The sequence below is a fragment of the Eutrigla gurnardus genome (assembly GCF_963514095.1).
Source record: "Eutrigla gurnardus genome assembly, chromosome: 9".
Lineage (NCBI taxonomy): Eukaryota > Metazoa > Chordata > Actinopteri > Perciformes > Triglidae > Eutrigla > Eutrigla gurnardus.
In genome coordinates, this window is record NC_139923.1 from 5,441,084 (window position 1) to 5,458,056 (window position 16,973).

The 16,973-nt window shown below is 42.3% G+C and overlaps 1 protein-coding gene across 2 annotated transcripts in view; it reads right to left on the reverse strand.

The window, feature by feature from the left end:
* The window catches only part of prr5l (proline rich 5 like), a 30,161-nt gene that overhangs the window by 6,843 nt on the left and 6,345 nt on the right, over positions 1 to 16,973 (reverse strand). The window contains exons 2-5 of one of the 2 annotated variants that reach the window (XM_084016722.1): positions 13,630 to 13,760; positions 7,154 to 7,234; positions 3,777 to 3,825; positions 149 to 206 (exon numbers count right to left, since the gene is read on the reverse strand). In XM_084016722.1, the coding sequence (XP_083872848.1) occupies positions 149 to 206; positions 3,777 to 3,825; positions 7,154 to 7,234; positions 13,630 to 13,751 (310 nt within the window). In that variant the 5' untranslated portion in view covers positions 13,752 to 13,760. Of the gene's footprint in view, positions 1 to 148; positions 207 to 3,776; positions 3,826 to 7,153; positions 7,235 to 13,629; positions 13,764 to 16,973 lie in introns of both variants that reach the window. The other variant, XM_084016721.1, reaches the window with a different exon arrangement.

A 16,973-nucleotide genomic window follows, 5' to 3' on the forward strand; every position in this document is an offset into this window, starting at 1 on the left:
AAAAGACCAAAATGCTAAACCTAATTACTCTTCTGTATTTTCAAAGCCATGTTTTTGCTTCCTCTTTGTCCTCAGCAGAGGAGACGCTCTGAATGGATGAGACCTGAGAGCCTCCAGTTCAGAGGTCAGACCCAGAAAGCAGTCTCACCGGAGTGAAGGAGGACCTGATCCAGGACTTCAGACAGACCTCGTGTCAGCAGCTGGTTCTGAAACATGAACAGGAAATACACAAAAACATCATCATCATTCAGACAGAGTCTGATTAGTAGCACTCATATTCATTTACCACAGGTATATTAATATATATAGCCTAGGTTCACCGAAGTGGACAAAATAATAAAAACACCTGCACCACAAAATGATGCCACAGTTGATTCAATCCAATTTGAACCAACATTAACGAGGATTTACTGCATTTCTTTAACCCAGGTGTACCTAAATAAATAAATAATACATAAATAACATAATAAAGTCAATATACAGGGTCACACATATACATATGTCCATTATACACACAGCAACATCTCACATCTCAGTGTCATGAGACTGAAAGAGTCTGAAACAGGATGTTTAAGAAACCTTGTTTTAACTTATTGCAGTTGAATAATTAAACTCTACAAAAGTAAGGGATTGTTTTTTCTGAATCCATTTTCTAAGTCTGATCTAAATACGTTTCTCTCCTGTGCTGATGAGTTGAGAGCAGGTGAAAAACAACGTTTACCATTAAAAAATGGAAATAAAATCATACTCCTTTTGGCTGAAGTACCCCACTGCTAAATAAGAATCTGAGCATTTGTGTTTGTTTCCAGGTGAGTTTTAATTTCTCCATGCAATCAATATTGTGTTAGCGAGTTACATAAATTAGAACCTAGAATTATCATACTGAAACCTTATTTTAAATGTTCTTAGGAACAATGGAAGAAGAAACCTCTCACAGCTTTTGTAGAATTTATATATTCATCTGCAATAAATGAAATCAACTTGAACAACCAATATCTCTAATCATGGCAAGACTTTTCCCCTTTGTCTGGCAAAAGCTTCTTTGGATTTATTATTCATAATAAAAGTATATAACTTATGAAAACCTTTGTCTCCTGCTTCTTGTTTTCTTAACCTCTAAATTTCACGTTCTGTGTCAAAGTATTCATGACATATTTACAGGCAAATTGACGACAGAAAAAACTCCCCATGTGTAAACGATTTTAGGAAATGGATCACCAGAATTATTTTTACCAGTATGACTAAACAAATCACAATAATCAAAAATGTCATGTTGCATGTGGACAGGCAGAACCAATGATCAATGCCGATGATCAGCAGTAGATGTTGAGAAATCTGATCAGTTATTGACTCCTGATCACAACATTTCACATACAAGTCTGCTGTACTTGTACTTTATAGTCTTTTATGTATTTTATTGGTGTTATTACTACATTTTTATAATTGTCATTCCTTGTTTCAATGTGTCATTATCAGCTTGTCAGTCATCTGTAAAGCAACCAACCTGTCCGAGAAGGAAATACATGAACCCTGGACTTTAACAGGAGTTTAACTTGAAGATGGTCACGGTTGTGTTGAAGGTTTAAAGCCTGCAGAGTCTCCGTTGTACCGTCACGTCTCCATTTCAACACAACAGGAAAAGATGAACCTTGTTGTTGACCTTGAGAGGAAGTCATGGTCATGGCAGAGTGACATTTGATCACGTTTTACATCTGGATGTCAAAGTTCAAACAAGCTTCTTCCAGAGGCAGGAAGGACATCCTGACAGCTCAGAGCTGAAACACGTCAGTGACGAGACGACAGACGGGTCGGACAGGACGACTTCCTCTGCTGTCGTCTCTGAGCAGGAAGAGGATGTCGGATGTTCAGCTCCTCGCTATCAGTGGCGGCGGAATGATTTCAGTGGTGGTGCGTGCATGTGTCACACTCCTTCATTTTTGCTGCATCAATGGCGCGCATGCAACGGTATGCGTGGGTCAGCGTGTGACACCTCATCAGCCAATCATAAAGCAGTCCGTTTCCCGGTCCGGGCCTAATTAATGCAGCTGCAGGCGTGGGTATTCTTGGCAGTTATTAATGTCACTTGTTGATTTTCTGGAAGCAGGCTAACAGTTATTTTACAGAGAATTTTCAAATTGGTAAATGGACCTGCATTTATAAAGCACCTTTCTAGCTAGTCAAGGCACGTCACACTACATTCAGTCACTTCTACCCATTCACATCAGGACTAACTCATTCATACACATTCACACCAATGGCGGCGGCAATTTGGGGTTCACTATCTTGCCCATGGATACCTCGGCATAGACTGGATTCGAACCGCCAATCTTCCGGTTGGAGGACGACTCACTCTACTCTGAGCCACAGCCTACAACGTTCCCCTGCTCAAATGTGCCGTGGGTGTCGGCTACGTTGAAGCCAAATTACTGTATATTAACTATTGGGAGTGAGTGAAGTGAGCTAATGAAACACATGCTGTTATCTTTAGATGTTATTGTCAAACAATAAACTCACCGACTGATCATTCAGAATTGTGGAGACATTTACGGAGCTTTTCCATCCGTCCGTGGTCCCTCCATCCCAGACACGGATGTGCCCATGACCCACCGCCCCCCTAGAGCTACCTTTTTATTTGTTTTTTTAAGTGAGGTGGACATTGGCCTCAATGCGTCCGGGCCAGTCCACTTGGCTAATGCAGAAATCAGCTCAGTCTGAATGTGCTGCTTTAACAGTACGTAACCATGATGACCTACGTTAGTGTGTCACGCCGTTTGGCAACGGAAGTTTTTATGCAAAAAACCTTAACCACCAAAAATGGAGAATGCAACCTAAACAAAGTGACTTTCCATATCTGTGTGCTCTTCGTGTGTGGTTAGTAACCACATTAGCACAAACATGAGCATCTTTGATCAGTCCAGGCCACAACTATTTATATTGCAAATACAAACTAAACCTTTTGGTAACAATAGCTTTTCCAGTCCACTAGGTGGTGCTGAGTATGTATCTGGTGTGGTCATGGGGAAAGGCAGCCATTTGCAGTTTTAAGATTTGTTATCACAACTTTACGCAAATCGTAAAATGTAAAAAAAAAAACACAATAAGATCATGTTGTGATCACGTATCACCTCTGGAGATCTCCATGCAGTACACGTTTACAGACACCGCCGGTGTTTGGGTTTATTGAGTGACCATGTTAACTGGTGACTCGCTGCAGAACGCCTCCGTGTTTGCTCGTAGTGACGGCAGCTCTATACCACCACCAACATGTAGGTGTCCTCGGTATAGCACTCAATCCATTTTAAATACATCTGTCATATCATTTATGCCAAAGATTTATCTAATGAGCCACGCATTCAACTGAAAGTCACCAGTTGAATTAGAATCACTATACATATACCAAACGACAACACCTAGATAACATATAGAATATATTAATGTATTTATGGCAACGCCCTTATAAAGGCGTGTTTCTATATTTCTGTTTGTCCAGATAAGAGGCTCCAGAATCTGACCTGAAGCTGCACAATATTGCTACATAAACAGAATGGAGAGATTCTTGGCAAACATTTTAATGTAGGGGGATTATTTTACACACAAATATCACAACCTTGAACATCCAGTATCACAAGTCTCTCATTAAACTGCAACAAACACAGACACAGGAAGTGGGGGCAACCACATCAACTTGTGATCAACTTGATTGTTGAAAACAAACTGAAGTCTACATGAACTCAGTAATGAGGTGACTAGAAACAGGAAATACAGAGTGAACGTACCTGGAAGTATTCTGTGATGAAGGATCCCATCTCTGTTTTAAGGAGCCACCTACAAAGACAGAAGAAGAGTTCAGGAAGGAAGCCTGACGGCCGTCATGAATCATATTTGTACCCTTAAGGAGCTGATTACCATGATTTGATTTAGCTAATAATGTTCACATGACTCTAATTTGTCTGTGTTTTGCTTCAACTTGCTGCCAGGCAGCTCTTTCTGATGGGGAGCTGAAGCTGTTATCTCTGTACACTTCAGAGCCACCAGACTCCTTTAACATAAGCAGGGATTTTATCTGGAAGAACACAGGAGTGGCTGATCTACCGCTGCCTCCATCAATGACTTAGTTTGTGTTATTGTGTGACTTTGGGGGTTTTAAAAGGTTACTTTGAATTCAACAAAGAAATTAGATCAAACTAACGCTTTAATTCAGAGTTAGTTTGTAGAGAAGAGTCACTTTAAATCAAGAAAATATGATGGAAATCCTAATTTTGCATACTGGCCTTGTTGCCATTCACAGTTTCAAATCTTTAATGACAAATACTGGATGAAACTGGCAAAATTAAATAAAACTTTAACTTCTGTTACTGATCAGCTGTTCCCTGGATATATATGTATATGGTATCTGTCTCCAGACAGCTTGACATGGAGAAAAACAAGGAGAAGGAGGAGGTGGTGAAGAAACAGAAGAAGATTAAGAAGAAGATGATGATGAACAATAAGATGAACTAGAAAATTCCCCCGCCGGGAAATTTTGAAAGGGCCACGGGGGCTACTGCCGGAGTGTATATACATTACGATGAGATTCTTCGAGATTTCAAACGAGACGGAGTTGTTTTAGAGGCAAATACAGAGACTGCTTGCTGACTTAACTGTCAGAGCAGTCCGTTTTGAGTATTTTGACGTACTGTAATTCAAAAACTTTAGATGTCACCATTCTTCTTCTCAGCCACACAGCTCTCGACAACATACCTGAAACATGAATACGGATGTCTGACAACACAAACCAAGCTGATTAATTAAACAATAACTAGTAACTAGAAAATTCCCCCGCCGGGAAGTTTTGAGAGGGATGCAGTGGGCCGCCGCCCGGGGGTGTGTCTGTAAAAGTTTAAAGTTTAAACGGAGTTTCTAGGTGAAAGTATGCCCCAGCAGAAGACGTTTGACTAAAAAAAACTACATTTCCCACTACTAAATGTAGTTTTTAGTACATTCCTGTCCACCAATCAGAGCACACCACTCGTGTCTCCATTTTAAAGTTTAAATGGAGTTTCTAGGTGAAAGTATGGCTGAGCTGAAGACGTTTGACTAAAAAAAACTACATTTCCCACTACTAAATGTAGTTTTTAGTACATTCCTGTCCACCAATTAGAGCACACCACTCGTGTCTCCATTTTAAAGTTTAAATGGAGTTTCTAGGTGAAAGTATGCCCGAGCAGACAACGTTTGACTAAAAAAACTACATTTCCCACTACTAAATGTAGTTTTTAGTACATTCCTGTCCACCAATCAGAGCACACCACTCGTGTCTCCATTTTAAAGTTTAAATGGAGTTCCTAGGTGAAAGTATGCCCGAGCTGAAGGCGTTTGACTAAAAAAACTACATTTCCCACTACTAAATGTAGTTTTTAGTACATTCCTGTCCACCAATCAGAGCACACCACTTGTGTCTCCATTTTAAAGTTTAAATGGAGTTTCTAGGTGAAAGTATGCCCGAGCTGAAGGCGTTTGACTAAAAAAACTACATTTCCCACTACTAAATGTAGTTTTTAGTACATTCCTGTCCACCAATCAGAGAACACCTGCTGTCACTTCTGAAGATCAAACCCACAGAGTGCCGTCACCGTAGCAACTGCCCTGAGCGCGTGTGTATGAATGCCTTCAAGCCTCTCTCTATCGCTCCATTTTGGAATACTACTAGGTACTATGTCACCGAGCTCAGCTGTCACTCAAGTACTACCAAATACTACCGAGTACTACCGAATACTACCAAGACTCAAGTACTGACCAGTACTAGGTACTATGTATTGTTTGAAAAACTACAACTCTGCCAATCAGAGCGCACCTGCTATCACTTCTGAGTGAGACGGAGACAGATAGACTCCATTTTAAAGTTTAAATGTAGTTTCTAGGTGAAAGTATGGCTGAGTTGACGATGGACTACATTTCCCACGGACTGCTCCTTCCTGTCCACCAATCAGAGCACACCTGCTGTCAGTTATGAAGATCAGAGCCCCACAGTGCTGTCACCATAGCAACGGCCCTTGGTGCGTGTGTAAGACTGCTTTGGAGCCTCTCTCTGCTTCTTTCTATCGCTCCATTCCCCCTTTGCGGAGGCTCCGAACAAAAGCCTGCCACGCTCACACCGAAACTCCTATCGCCAAAATCTTCGCACCGTTAGCGCATCAAGACTCTGCTGAAGACACTGATCACTTTTATTTTTTCCTAGTGTCAGAAATGTGGACGCTAGGGCGAGTTAAAAATGCGGTTCATATCAGGTTTCTTTGAAAATCTGCTTCTCAATTAACATTGGAGCGGATGAGGAGAAAAACCTGACTTGGCCGCGCTTAGAGGTTGCTAGTTCAAATTCTGTAAATCGCACAGACTTTTTGAGCACATTGTGAGAGACAGGACAAGTTTGTCTACAAAATTGGAAAATATCACGTCTGTAGAGTGAAGATTGTGGCCGGGAGGAGTTTGGAAAGGAAAAAAATCTGAGAAGCCCTCACACTCTAAGCGATGATGTCATCCACTCTAGCCCAGAAGGTTCCGCGCAATACACACCCATTATAATCTCATGATTTCTCCCAAAACGATCATGGTCATTGAACAGTGATTGATCAAAAACGATATGACCTATTGAAACGTGGATTGACACACCAGGACACAAGACTTGTGTCTACGTTTTAAAGTTTAAATGGAGTTTCTAGGTGAAAGTATGCCTGAGCAGCAGGCGTTTGAAAAGCTACGATTTCTGCTTTTTTTTTTTCGCTCGTCCCATTCAAGTCAATGGGAAAATTTCAGTGGTTTTTCGCGACTTACGTCGCGAAAAATTCGTGTTCGGCTAAGAAAAGTAATGGCACGCCGATCCCGATCGAACCACATGTTTTGATATATAATTTGTCCTACAACTCTTAAAGCTGTAGGAGTTTCAGGCAATCGAAATTCGGAGGCAAAATAATAATAAGTAGGAAAAAATCCTATGAATAACAATAGTGCTCGGTGCGATTGCACCGTGGCCCTAATAACAAGAGCAAGAAGAAGAAGAAGAAGAACAACAACAACAAGAACAACCAGAAGAAAAAGAACAACTACAACAAGAACAAGAACAACCAGAAGAAGAAGAACAACAAGAACAACAACCAGAAGAAGAAGAAGAAGTCACCTGATGCTCTCGTTAAGTGTGTACAGCTCGTTAGGCTGCAGCGCTCCACCCTGGAACACCTTGATTACAGCTGACTGGACACTGAGGACACATGAACAAACACTGGTGAGGTCAGAGGTCAACAGGTTGTGTTTCATGTGAAGCACATGTCCTGACAGAGAGACTTGAGCACTGAGCAGGTTCATTTAAGCCTTCATCACGGACCTGGAACATCTGACCTCAGCAGACAAACACATGATGTTCAGGATAATACTAGTGAAAGTCAAGTCAAAGTGAAAATAGTGTGTTCCCATGAAATACTCTACTTCAGTAGAGAAGAATCAGTCAGGAAGGAGCAGCAGAGAGCAACTGTCTGTGGCCACCACATCAAAACATTCCCTTTTTGGGGGCTTGTCATGCTTTTGCCTCTACCTCACACCTGTTGTCACTTTCATTTGCACAAAGCATCTGAACTGGATTCACCATCACTTGAGCTTCCTATTGGACAGATTCATTGTTCCCCTTCATTTTTGAGCAGTCTTTAAACATAAACATGATTACTGCTCATTATAAACATTATTATAGCTCCATTAACATTATTAACATTATTACATCAAATGGTAGCAAACGATTTTATAGGAAAATTACTTCAACCATGTAAATAGTTTCACATTCATCCAATCCACTTATTGATTTATGGACTAATTTATTAATTAAGAAAGTAATTAAGGGACTAATGGTTTCAGCAGTACTTGTTTGTACTGTTGGAGAGTTTAATTAATAACATAGAACTGTCAGTCTGCAGTCAAGAAGGCGGACACCATTTCAGCGTACGCCTCCCTGCAGACTCTCCACTTCCTGGCTCTTACGGAGACCTGGACCTACTCGTTTTCACACTCCCCAAGACGAACACGGCGAGGAGGAGTAACTGTACTCCTCATCTCACCCAGGTGGTCCTACCAGGTCCTTCCCCTGGACCACCTACCCCGATCTGCACTTGAATTCCACACCGTCTCTGTCACCCTTCCTTTCAAACTCAACATCATAGTGATCTATCGCCCACCCGGTCCTCTCCGTGACTTTTTAGATGAGATGGATGCCCTCCTGAGCTGCTCCCCTGATGATGGCACACCACTCGTCGTCCTCGGTGACTTCAACGTCCACCCGGGAAAGCTGCACTCATCTGAATTCATTGACTTCTTTTCCGCATTTGACCTTACACTCTCCCCCTCTCCACCCACTCACCGGGCCGGGAACCAACTTGACCTTGTTTTCACAAGATCCTGTGGCATCTCGGCACTCTCTGTTACCCCGCTCACCGTGTCCGACCACCACTTTGTGACTTTCTCCCTCCCCATGAAGTCCACCACATCCCTCCCCTCTACGCCTCGAACGGTCACCAGCCACCGCAACCTGAAATCCCTCACTCCCTCCGCTCTCTCCTCAACAGAACCAACGAACCAACAGATCATTGTTGCGAGCGTCAGAGAGAAAATGGAAGAAATCAGGCCAGGATGAGGACCTTACTCACTACCACCACCTCCTCTCTGACTTCACCTCAACTGTTTCGGCAGCTAAATCTGCTTTCTACCTGGCAAAGATCAACTCTTCTGCCTCCAACCCCAGGAAACTCTGTGTTCTCCTCCCTCCTCACCCCTCCTCACCCCTCCCCCCCTTCCTCCCTTACTGCCGATGACTTTGCAACTTACTTTACCAAGAAAGTAAAAGACATCAGCTCCTCATTCACAGTACAAGCACCTCAAATTAGTACTTCACTAAGTGTACTTGGTTACATTCAACCAGTGCTTCTAGAGTACATCCATGTATCACATAAATACACATGAACTTTAATAAACCACCAGACAGAGAACTTGATTCCATGCTCATGAGACAACAGACCTCCTGCAGCCTTCATAATAAAACAAGCGGACTCTTCACCCGCTGTTACTGTGAAGTGTGTCGGGTCAGTCAGAGTGTGTCTGACTCAGCTGCTTGACAGGACGTGGCCCTGCTGCCACCTCCACTTCCTACTAAACATCCTGCAGGAAGCAGGCCGAAGCCTTTCTGCTGCCGAGACACTGATGCACTGATGCAGTCAGACAGAGTCTGAACCCTTTTAATGTCCCAGCATCACACTGACTTCTCTTATGTGACCTCGGGGTCCAATCCAAACCAACTGTTCATCACTGATGATGTAGGAGCTCCAGCTGCAGCCTCCACTGATAATATTGTCACTGGCAGCGGTGGAAGAAGAATCCCAGTCCACCAGGCTAATCGGTTGTTTTGGTCTCAGACGAGAAACATTTCTTTAGTTGATTAGTTGCTTTATACGCTTTTGCATGCTGTAGGACGTATTTCCAAGAAACTTCTCTAGTAACAAAGTTAAAGTGGTGTCATTTCTGGTGGAGAAACTCAGTTTTACTGATTTGTCAATTAAAACAACTGACAGAAAACATTTAAAATGTGATTTATTATTTACACATATCACAGACTTCAACTACAGCTGGGATCGGCTCCAGCGACCCTGAATACAGGATAAGCGGTAAACGATGGATGGATGGACAGCTTTCAACTGAACATTAATTATTCTGGAAGTGTTTACCTCTAAAAGCGTATTCTGTAAATCAAAAGAGCAAATTTAGAAATTAATTCATTCATTTCAAATTTAAATAACATGTTATGATGAACTGGTTATATGTAAATGGACCTGCATTCATACAGCAACACACACACACACACACACACACACACACACACACACACACACACACACACACACACACACACTATGGCGTCAGAATCGTTTCATATTACTTGCGCAACTATCAACTGAACGCGTCACACCCGCGTGCTTTGACGCCTGTGCAGCACACAGCGCCTGACGTGTAATGTAGTTTCCTCATTGACTTATAATGGTCACGCGTTCACGCGCACGTTCACGCGTGATGGCTGCTGCACGCCTGTGATCACATTACGCGGAGTAACTACGTGTAACATTCATGCGTTTTTTAGCGAACGCACGCATTAACGCTCGCATGAAGATAATTGAATATTTTTGTCAGGCGCTCACATGTACACGGAAACGACGTGCGCAGACTCTGTCACGCGTGTATGAAGGTAAATCGATGTCAAAACACTTAGAAAGACGCGCAGCAGCGTGTGTGTGAACGCATGGTTATTTGTTATGCGTGCGTGCGTGCGTGCGTTGTCGTGCGCAGGTTGTATGTCACGCGTAACAAGAAGCTGCGTACATATGAAGCAACGTGCGCACGTCTGTCTGTCACTGTTTGACAAATGTTGTTACGCGTTCACACGCACGTGCGGTCGCAGATTCTGATGCTGCGCGGCCGGAATTGATCTGCTGTGCGCACCTACTCCGCGTAACTTGAACGCGTAATGTAGTTGGCCTGTTCATTTCAGTCAACCAGGGGAGGCAACTACATTACGTGTTCAAGTTACGCGGAGTAGGTGCAGCATCAGAATCTGCGACCGCACGTGCGTGTGAACGCGTAACAACATTTGTCAAACAGTGAGAGACAGACGTGCGCACGCTGCTTCATATGTACGCAGCTTCTTGTTACGCGTGACAGAGTCCGCGCACGTCGTTTCCGCGTACATGTGAGCGCCTGACAAAAACGTTCAATTATCTTCATGCGAGCGTTAATGCGTGCGTTCGCTAAAAAACGCATGAATGTTACGCGTAGTTACTCCGCATAATGTGATCACAGGCGTGCAGCAGCCATCACGCGTGAACGTGCGCGTGAACGCGTGACCATTATAAGTCAATGAGGAAACTACATTACACGTCAGGCGCTGTGTGCTGCACAGGCGTCAAAGCACGCGGGTGTGACGCGTTCAGTTGATAGTTGCGCAAGTAATATGAAACGATTCTGACGCCATAACGCGTAACAAGAAGCTGCGTACATATGAAGCAGCGTGCGCAAGTCTGTCTGTCACTGTTTGACAAATGTTGTTAGGCGTTCACACGCACGTGCGGTCGCAGATTCTGATGCTGCGCGGCCGGAAGTTGATCTGCTGTGCGCACCTACTCCGCGTAACTTGAACGCGTAATGTAGTTGGCCTGTTCATTTCAGTCAACCAGGGGAGGCAACTACATTACACACTCATGTTACGCGGAGTAGGTGCGCACAGCAGATCAACTCCCGGCCGCGCAGCATCAGAATCTGCGACCGCACACACACACACACACACACACACACACACACACACACACACACACACACACACACACACACACACACACACACACACACACACACACACACACACACACACACACACACACACACACACACACACACACACACACACACACACACACACACACACACACACACACACACACACACACACACACACTAAATACCAACAGAAAACAGTGTAATCGGATCAGAATCGTCTGTTCTTCAACAGAACCTGTTCTGCTGTCTGGGGTCTGGAAAACACGAGCCAGCACTTTTTAAGCTGATGTTTGAACCCATAACATAACAGAGACACACACTTCCATATACCGTATACATCATGTGTCCTGAACCGATGAAGATAACATCTGTGTTGTGGGATTATCACACCTTTAACACTACAAATAGACACAGATCCGATCCAGGGTCAGTTCTTGTCGTCTATTTTTCATTTTGTTTTGTACTTTTATTTAGAAAGTTCTGTGTTGCAGCATCCTTGGGTGTCGAGCTCTAACTTTGAACCTGAATGTAAAATATTACACGCTAGACTGAGGGAACCATGTGAGCATCTTCACAAAAAGATTTGTTGATTGAACGAATCAAGACCTGTTGTCATCCTGGATCAGATCTTTACATTACTGGGTGCAGCAAGATGTTTAATTGATGAGTTGATGTGTAATTATTTCCTAAAATATTACGATTATTATTGCAAATATTATATTTGCAATAAACCTGATCTAAAATGCAATAAAATCCAATAAAATGTCCTTATTGTCGTTATTGGGTTTGTTTGTCATTTTTCCAAAGAGAAGATGTAAAAATGTAAAGTGTCCAAGTACAAAATGTATACTACTAGTGGTGTCATGATTCTTCAAATCCACGAATTGAGTTAAAAACTGTTTTTTCTTTTGTTTTTTTAAATTGTGAAACAATGGAGTCTTCATTAATAAGATAAATATACATTTTTATGCCCTCGAGTTTCTCAAGGAATTATTTTTGTCCTGATTTGTGTGTTTAAATATTTGCTGTCTAACAGATGAGGACAGGTCTGTGGGGTTGGGGTGAGGTCAGGCTGTCACAAGGTATTCTGGGAAATGTAGGAGAGCACTCACCAAACAAGTAGAAGACAAGACACTGGGATGAAACGTTGACCATCAGACTGATGATATCTAATCATGTGAAAAAAGTAACGGCGTTAGTAACGCCGTTACTTTTTTCAGTAACGAGTAATCTAATTGATTACTTATCTCATTATTATAACGCCGTTATTGTTACTGCCAAAAAATGTGTCGCGTTACTACATTGAAGGCAGAAAATAACAAATGTTACGCTATAGTAAACAGAGACGCGTCAAGCACTAGGACCAAGCGGAAGACGGCCGCTCAAGCTGAAGCCTGTTTCCCTTAGTTTAGACCGCCCACAAGCTCCTCGATTGGCTCTGCCGTTTCTTGTGTGATTGGCCGTCCCCGCTGTCACTCCATCTTGCTTGCACACCGACGGTCTGCTAGTCTGCGATCAGGAGTCCTACAGGAGTCCGCTACTGGAAGTTGGGAGTTTGTTCTGCCTGGTTCACGTAAGCTAGAAGGATGTTAATATCAGAGGTTTCTTTTGCATTAACGTTTGAATCGGTGTCCGTGTGCGTATGTGTGCGCGCGCCAGGATGTCTAAAGAAAAGTGAAAAGTGGACATAAGCGACTTCTTTAGAAGTCAAAGTGTAAATTACTCAAAGAAATGCGTTACACCCATCCTGCAACACTTTCACTGGCTCTCAATAAAGCAGCATATCCACTTCAAGACCATCCTTATCATTTACAAAGCTCTCAATAATCTGATAAATTAACGAGCATAATTTAATTTGGCTTAGTTGTGACCTGTTGAGGTGCAATAAATATCAAAAGTTCCAAAAGATATACTGTGTTATTTTTATCAATCCACTCTATAAGCATAGTAATTATAATATCTCCAATAAAATGGTTTAGATTTGTGCACTGTGGATTTCTGTTTGTAATGTATTGAGTATCCATTTCATTATAATACTCAGATTTATCATAAATAATTGAACACGCACATGTATTTTAAGTTCCGTCAAAGAGGGATGGAGATGGGGTCCAAATTATTTGACACATCAGTATTTAAAAATGATTTGAAAGTAACGCAATAGTTACTTTCCAATGCAACTAGTTACTTTTAGAATTTGTAACTCAGTAACTACTTTAGTTACTTTCTGGGAGAAGTAACTAGTACTTTAACTAGTTACTTTTTTAGAGTAACTTGCCCAACACTGATCATGTGTACCTGTTCCACACGCTGGTGTTGGAGATCTGCAGTGAAGGCGAGCTGGCGTGGAACCGGGCGAGATCCGACAGAACAGGGGAACTCATAAACCGAGGCCTGGGACGCCTGAAAGATCCCATCATGCACCCTGGCTGCTGAGGAGAGGAAAAATATAGTAAAATTAAAAATAAAAAAAAAACATCATCAGCATATTGGTACATAATATATATTCCTTCTTTAATCAAAACTGTACAACGGCATATTAAGGGCCATTGTTGAAAAAAAAAAAAAAAAAAAAACGGAGCCGAGAGAGGTGGGCAATATTCTGTGATTAAAAGTCGCAAATTTGCGAGTTTTAAAGTGTCAAATTTGCTAGTTTATTACGATGCTAACAACCGGCATTTATGCTAGCTAACTTCCCATGAATGTAGCTTTTATCTTTCTAATTAATCCATCCCGCGTGTCAATGCTTTGCTAAGGTCCTTAGAGTGATGGCTCTTGATGGTTAGTGTTGGTTAATTTTATATGGGCCAAATTGTCATCTTACGGTATGTGTGTTTGTTGATTGGGTGGTTTGGCTAAGCTAGCGGTCATAGAGGAAGTAATCACGTAGCTTGACCCAGATGTTTGCCGTTGCTATGACAACAAGTGAAAGCTAGCGCTAGCTTAGGCAAACTACCTGCTCAATAAACACAAATAAGATGACAATTTGGCCCATATAAAATTAACCAACAATAACCATCAACAGCCATTACCTTAAGGGCCTTAGCAAAGCGTCACACGTTGGGATGAATTAGATTAAATTTGCCACTTTAAAACTAGCAAATTTGTGACTTTTAATCTCAGAATATTGCCCACCTCTCTCGGCTCCGTTTTTTTTTTTTTTTTTTTTTTCCCGTCAGTGGCCCTAATACGCCGTCGTAAAACTGAGATTGTGTTACAATATAAGAAATGTTCTTTATCTTCTGGGGAACATGACAACACCTCCAATAGTCTAATATTAACGACTTCAAACTGGACAGGCAAAGATCAAAAATGATGCTGAGCTGTTTAGAGGCAGTAAGACAGACAGACAGACAGACAGACAGGCAGACAGAAAGGTTCAGAGCTCTGTGTGCAGGTTTTACTTCCTGTTGTCATCCGAGCAGCTTCAGCAGCGTCTGATTCATTTAGAAACACAGAAACATCGGCTTCCTTCAAACCGCAGCTTCCTGTGGAGCAGCCCTGACCCGAGATCAGCCTGTTTATTTACAGCACAGAGGTCTCACTCTGCCTCCAAACCACAGACAGACAGCCTGCTCTCAGGGCTGTGAAGGGCAGCGCTCACACTCTGGTATCAAGGCGTCTTCGTGTACACGCTAAGTTCCATTGAAATGGAGTCAGTTTGTTGTCTGTAGTATATTTAGTCTCTTTTTCAGTGGGGAAACTTTCTCTTCAGTCATCTATTTTTGTAAATGATTGAATGTGAGCTTTGTTCACTAAAAAGCTGGAGTTGGTCATGATGACAGAGCGATGGAGAGGTTTGTTGTGGGTTCGATGGATGGAAAGGGAGTGATTCAACACTAATTGCACGTTGAAGTTGAAGGAAATAACTTCTTTTATACAAGTTTCTGGTTTTTGGTCGCTGTATCGGGTTTCTGTCGGCCAGCAGAGACGAGGAAACAACACACGCCCACAGGAGGAGGAAATACACCGTTTTATTTTACAGGGGATTTTCATCTGGAACCTTCACTATCACTGTGACTCTGCACCTGCAGGTTAATGCAACAGATTCACACATTCACTGACTGTTCAGCCAAAACCTCCGAGATCAAAGAGTTTCAAGCATCAACAGAAAGCAGGCGTTTTACAGCTGCAGACAAAGAGACGCCGCCCTGTTTCTGCACCGAGCAGAGAAGATCTCCACGTTTACCAACTGAAGTTTCCAATATGATCAAAGTTTGACAAAAAGTCCACTTACTAGATGTTCTTTATCAGTTTACTCACTTGTCTTGAGGAAAGAAACCCGTAGTTCAGATTGTTTTTACCGTTATAGAGGTTGAGACCGAACTTTTATGCATAAAAAAAAACAAAAGTTGCATTAAGATGAATCCTCACATATGTGACCACTAATGTTTGTGTAGAATAGAATAGATCTTTATTGTGCACCTTCGGCTCACAGGACATTAAAAACTGTAATAAATGATTAAAAAAAAAAAAGAGTCAGACAGTTAAAATAATTTGTTTATTTCCTCTAGTCTTCTCTTTTCCAATAAGACATATAAGAGGAATTTATTTGATGTCGCCATTATTGTCGTACTTTAATCAGGTTGCAGCTCACAAATATCAGCTGATCGGCCAATGGTGGTTATCAGCTGATATTCCTTCTAAATAGTTTGACCGGTGGTCTCTATGAAGGCTGATCAGATGATGCATCGATTCTGAATTAAAACATGTTCAATACTCATTAGTCTGCCTTCAAACCTGCTGTTTAATGCCCTCGGAGAGCTGCTTGGCGTCACGTAGTGCGCCCGGCGCCGCAGAGCTGCGTGGTAAACACTTTCCTGGAAGAAGCTAAGTGGCTTAAAGTGTAAGTTTGGCGGAAATTGAAAATAAAGCTATTTTCTGAATGAAAATACATCAACTAAGCCGTGGAGGAAGTAATTATCGCTCATCACGCAGTTCAGAGCTAGCACGGGTCGGAGCTAGAGTCCAAAATCGCAAACAGTGGGTTAGCATGGGGCAGACAGCCACACGCTTTCAAAATCGCATTTTTAAACCACTAACATTGCTCAAAACAGCGCCAAACCTCGTCAGCAGCTTGCTCTGGGTGTCTACACATAAAACGAAGCACCAACAACTCAGTTCATGAACCCGAAGTTTATAACAGAAGACAGTTAAGAACACTCACCAATTCTTCCCCTACCAGCTCCTCGCGAAGGATAGTCCGTAAGTGTCGATTACCGAACGCAGCTCTCGTGTTCCCGTGTGAGATCTCGCGTGACATGTATGTGCTTCAGATAAGGCTGCTGTCTTGAACTGATTGGAAGTGTATACAAACTATCCCGACGTTTTTACCCACCGTTATTAACTTATATTTGGCCAAACTGCCACTAATTTAAAAGTATACTCGTTTTATTCTGGGCGAAATCTTCAGTTTCACTTTCACTTTTGCATTGCGTTCGGTAATCGACACTTACGGACTATCCTTCGCGAGGAGCTGGCAGGGGTAGAATTGGTGAGTGTTCTTAACTGTCTTCTGTTATAAACTTCGGGTTCATGAACTGAGTTGTTGGTGCTTCGTTTTATGTGTAGACACCCAGAGCAAGCTGCTGACGAGGTTTGGCGCTGTTTTGAGCAATGTTAGTGGTTTAAAAATGCGATTT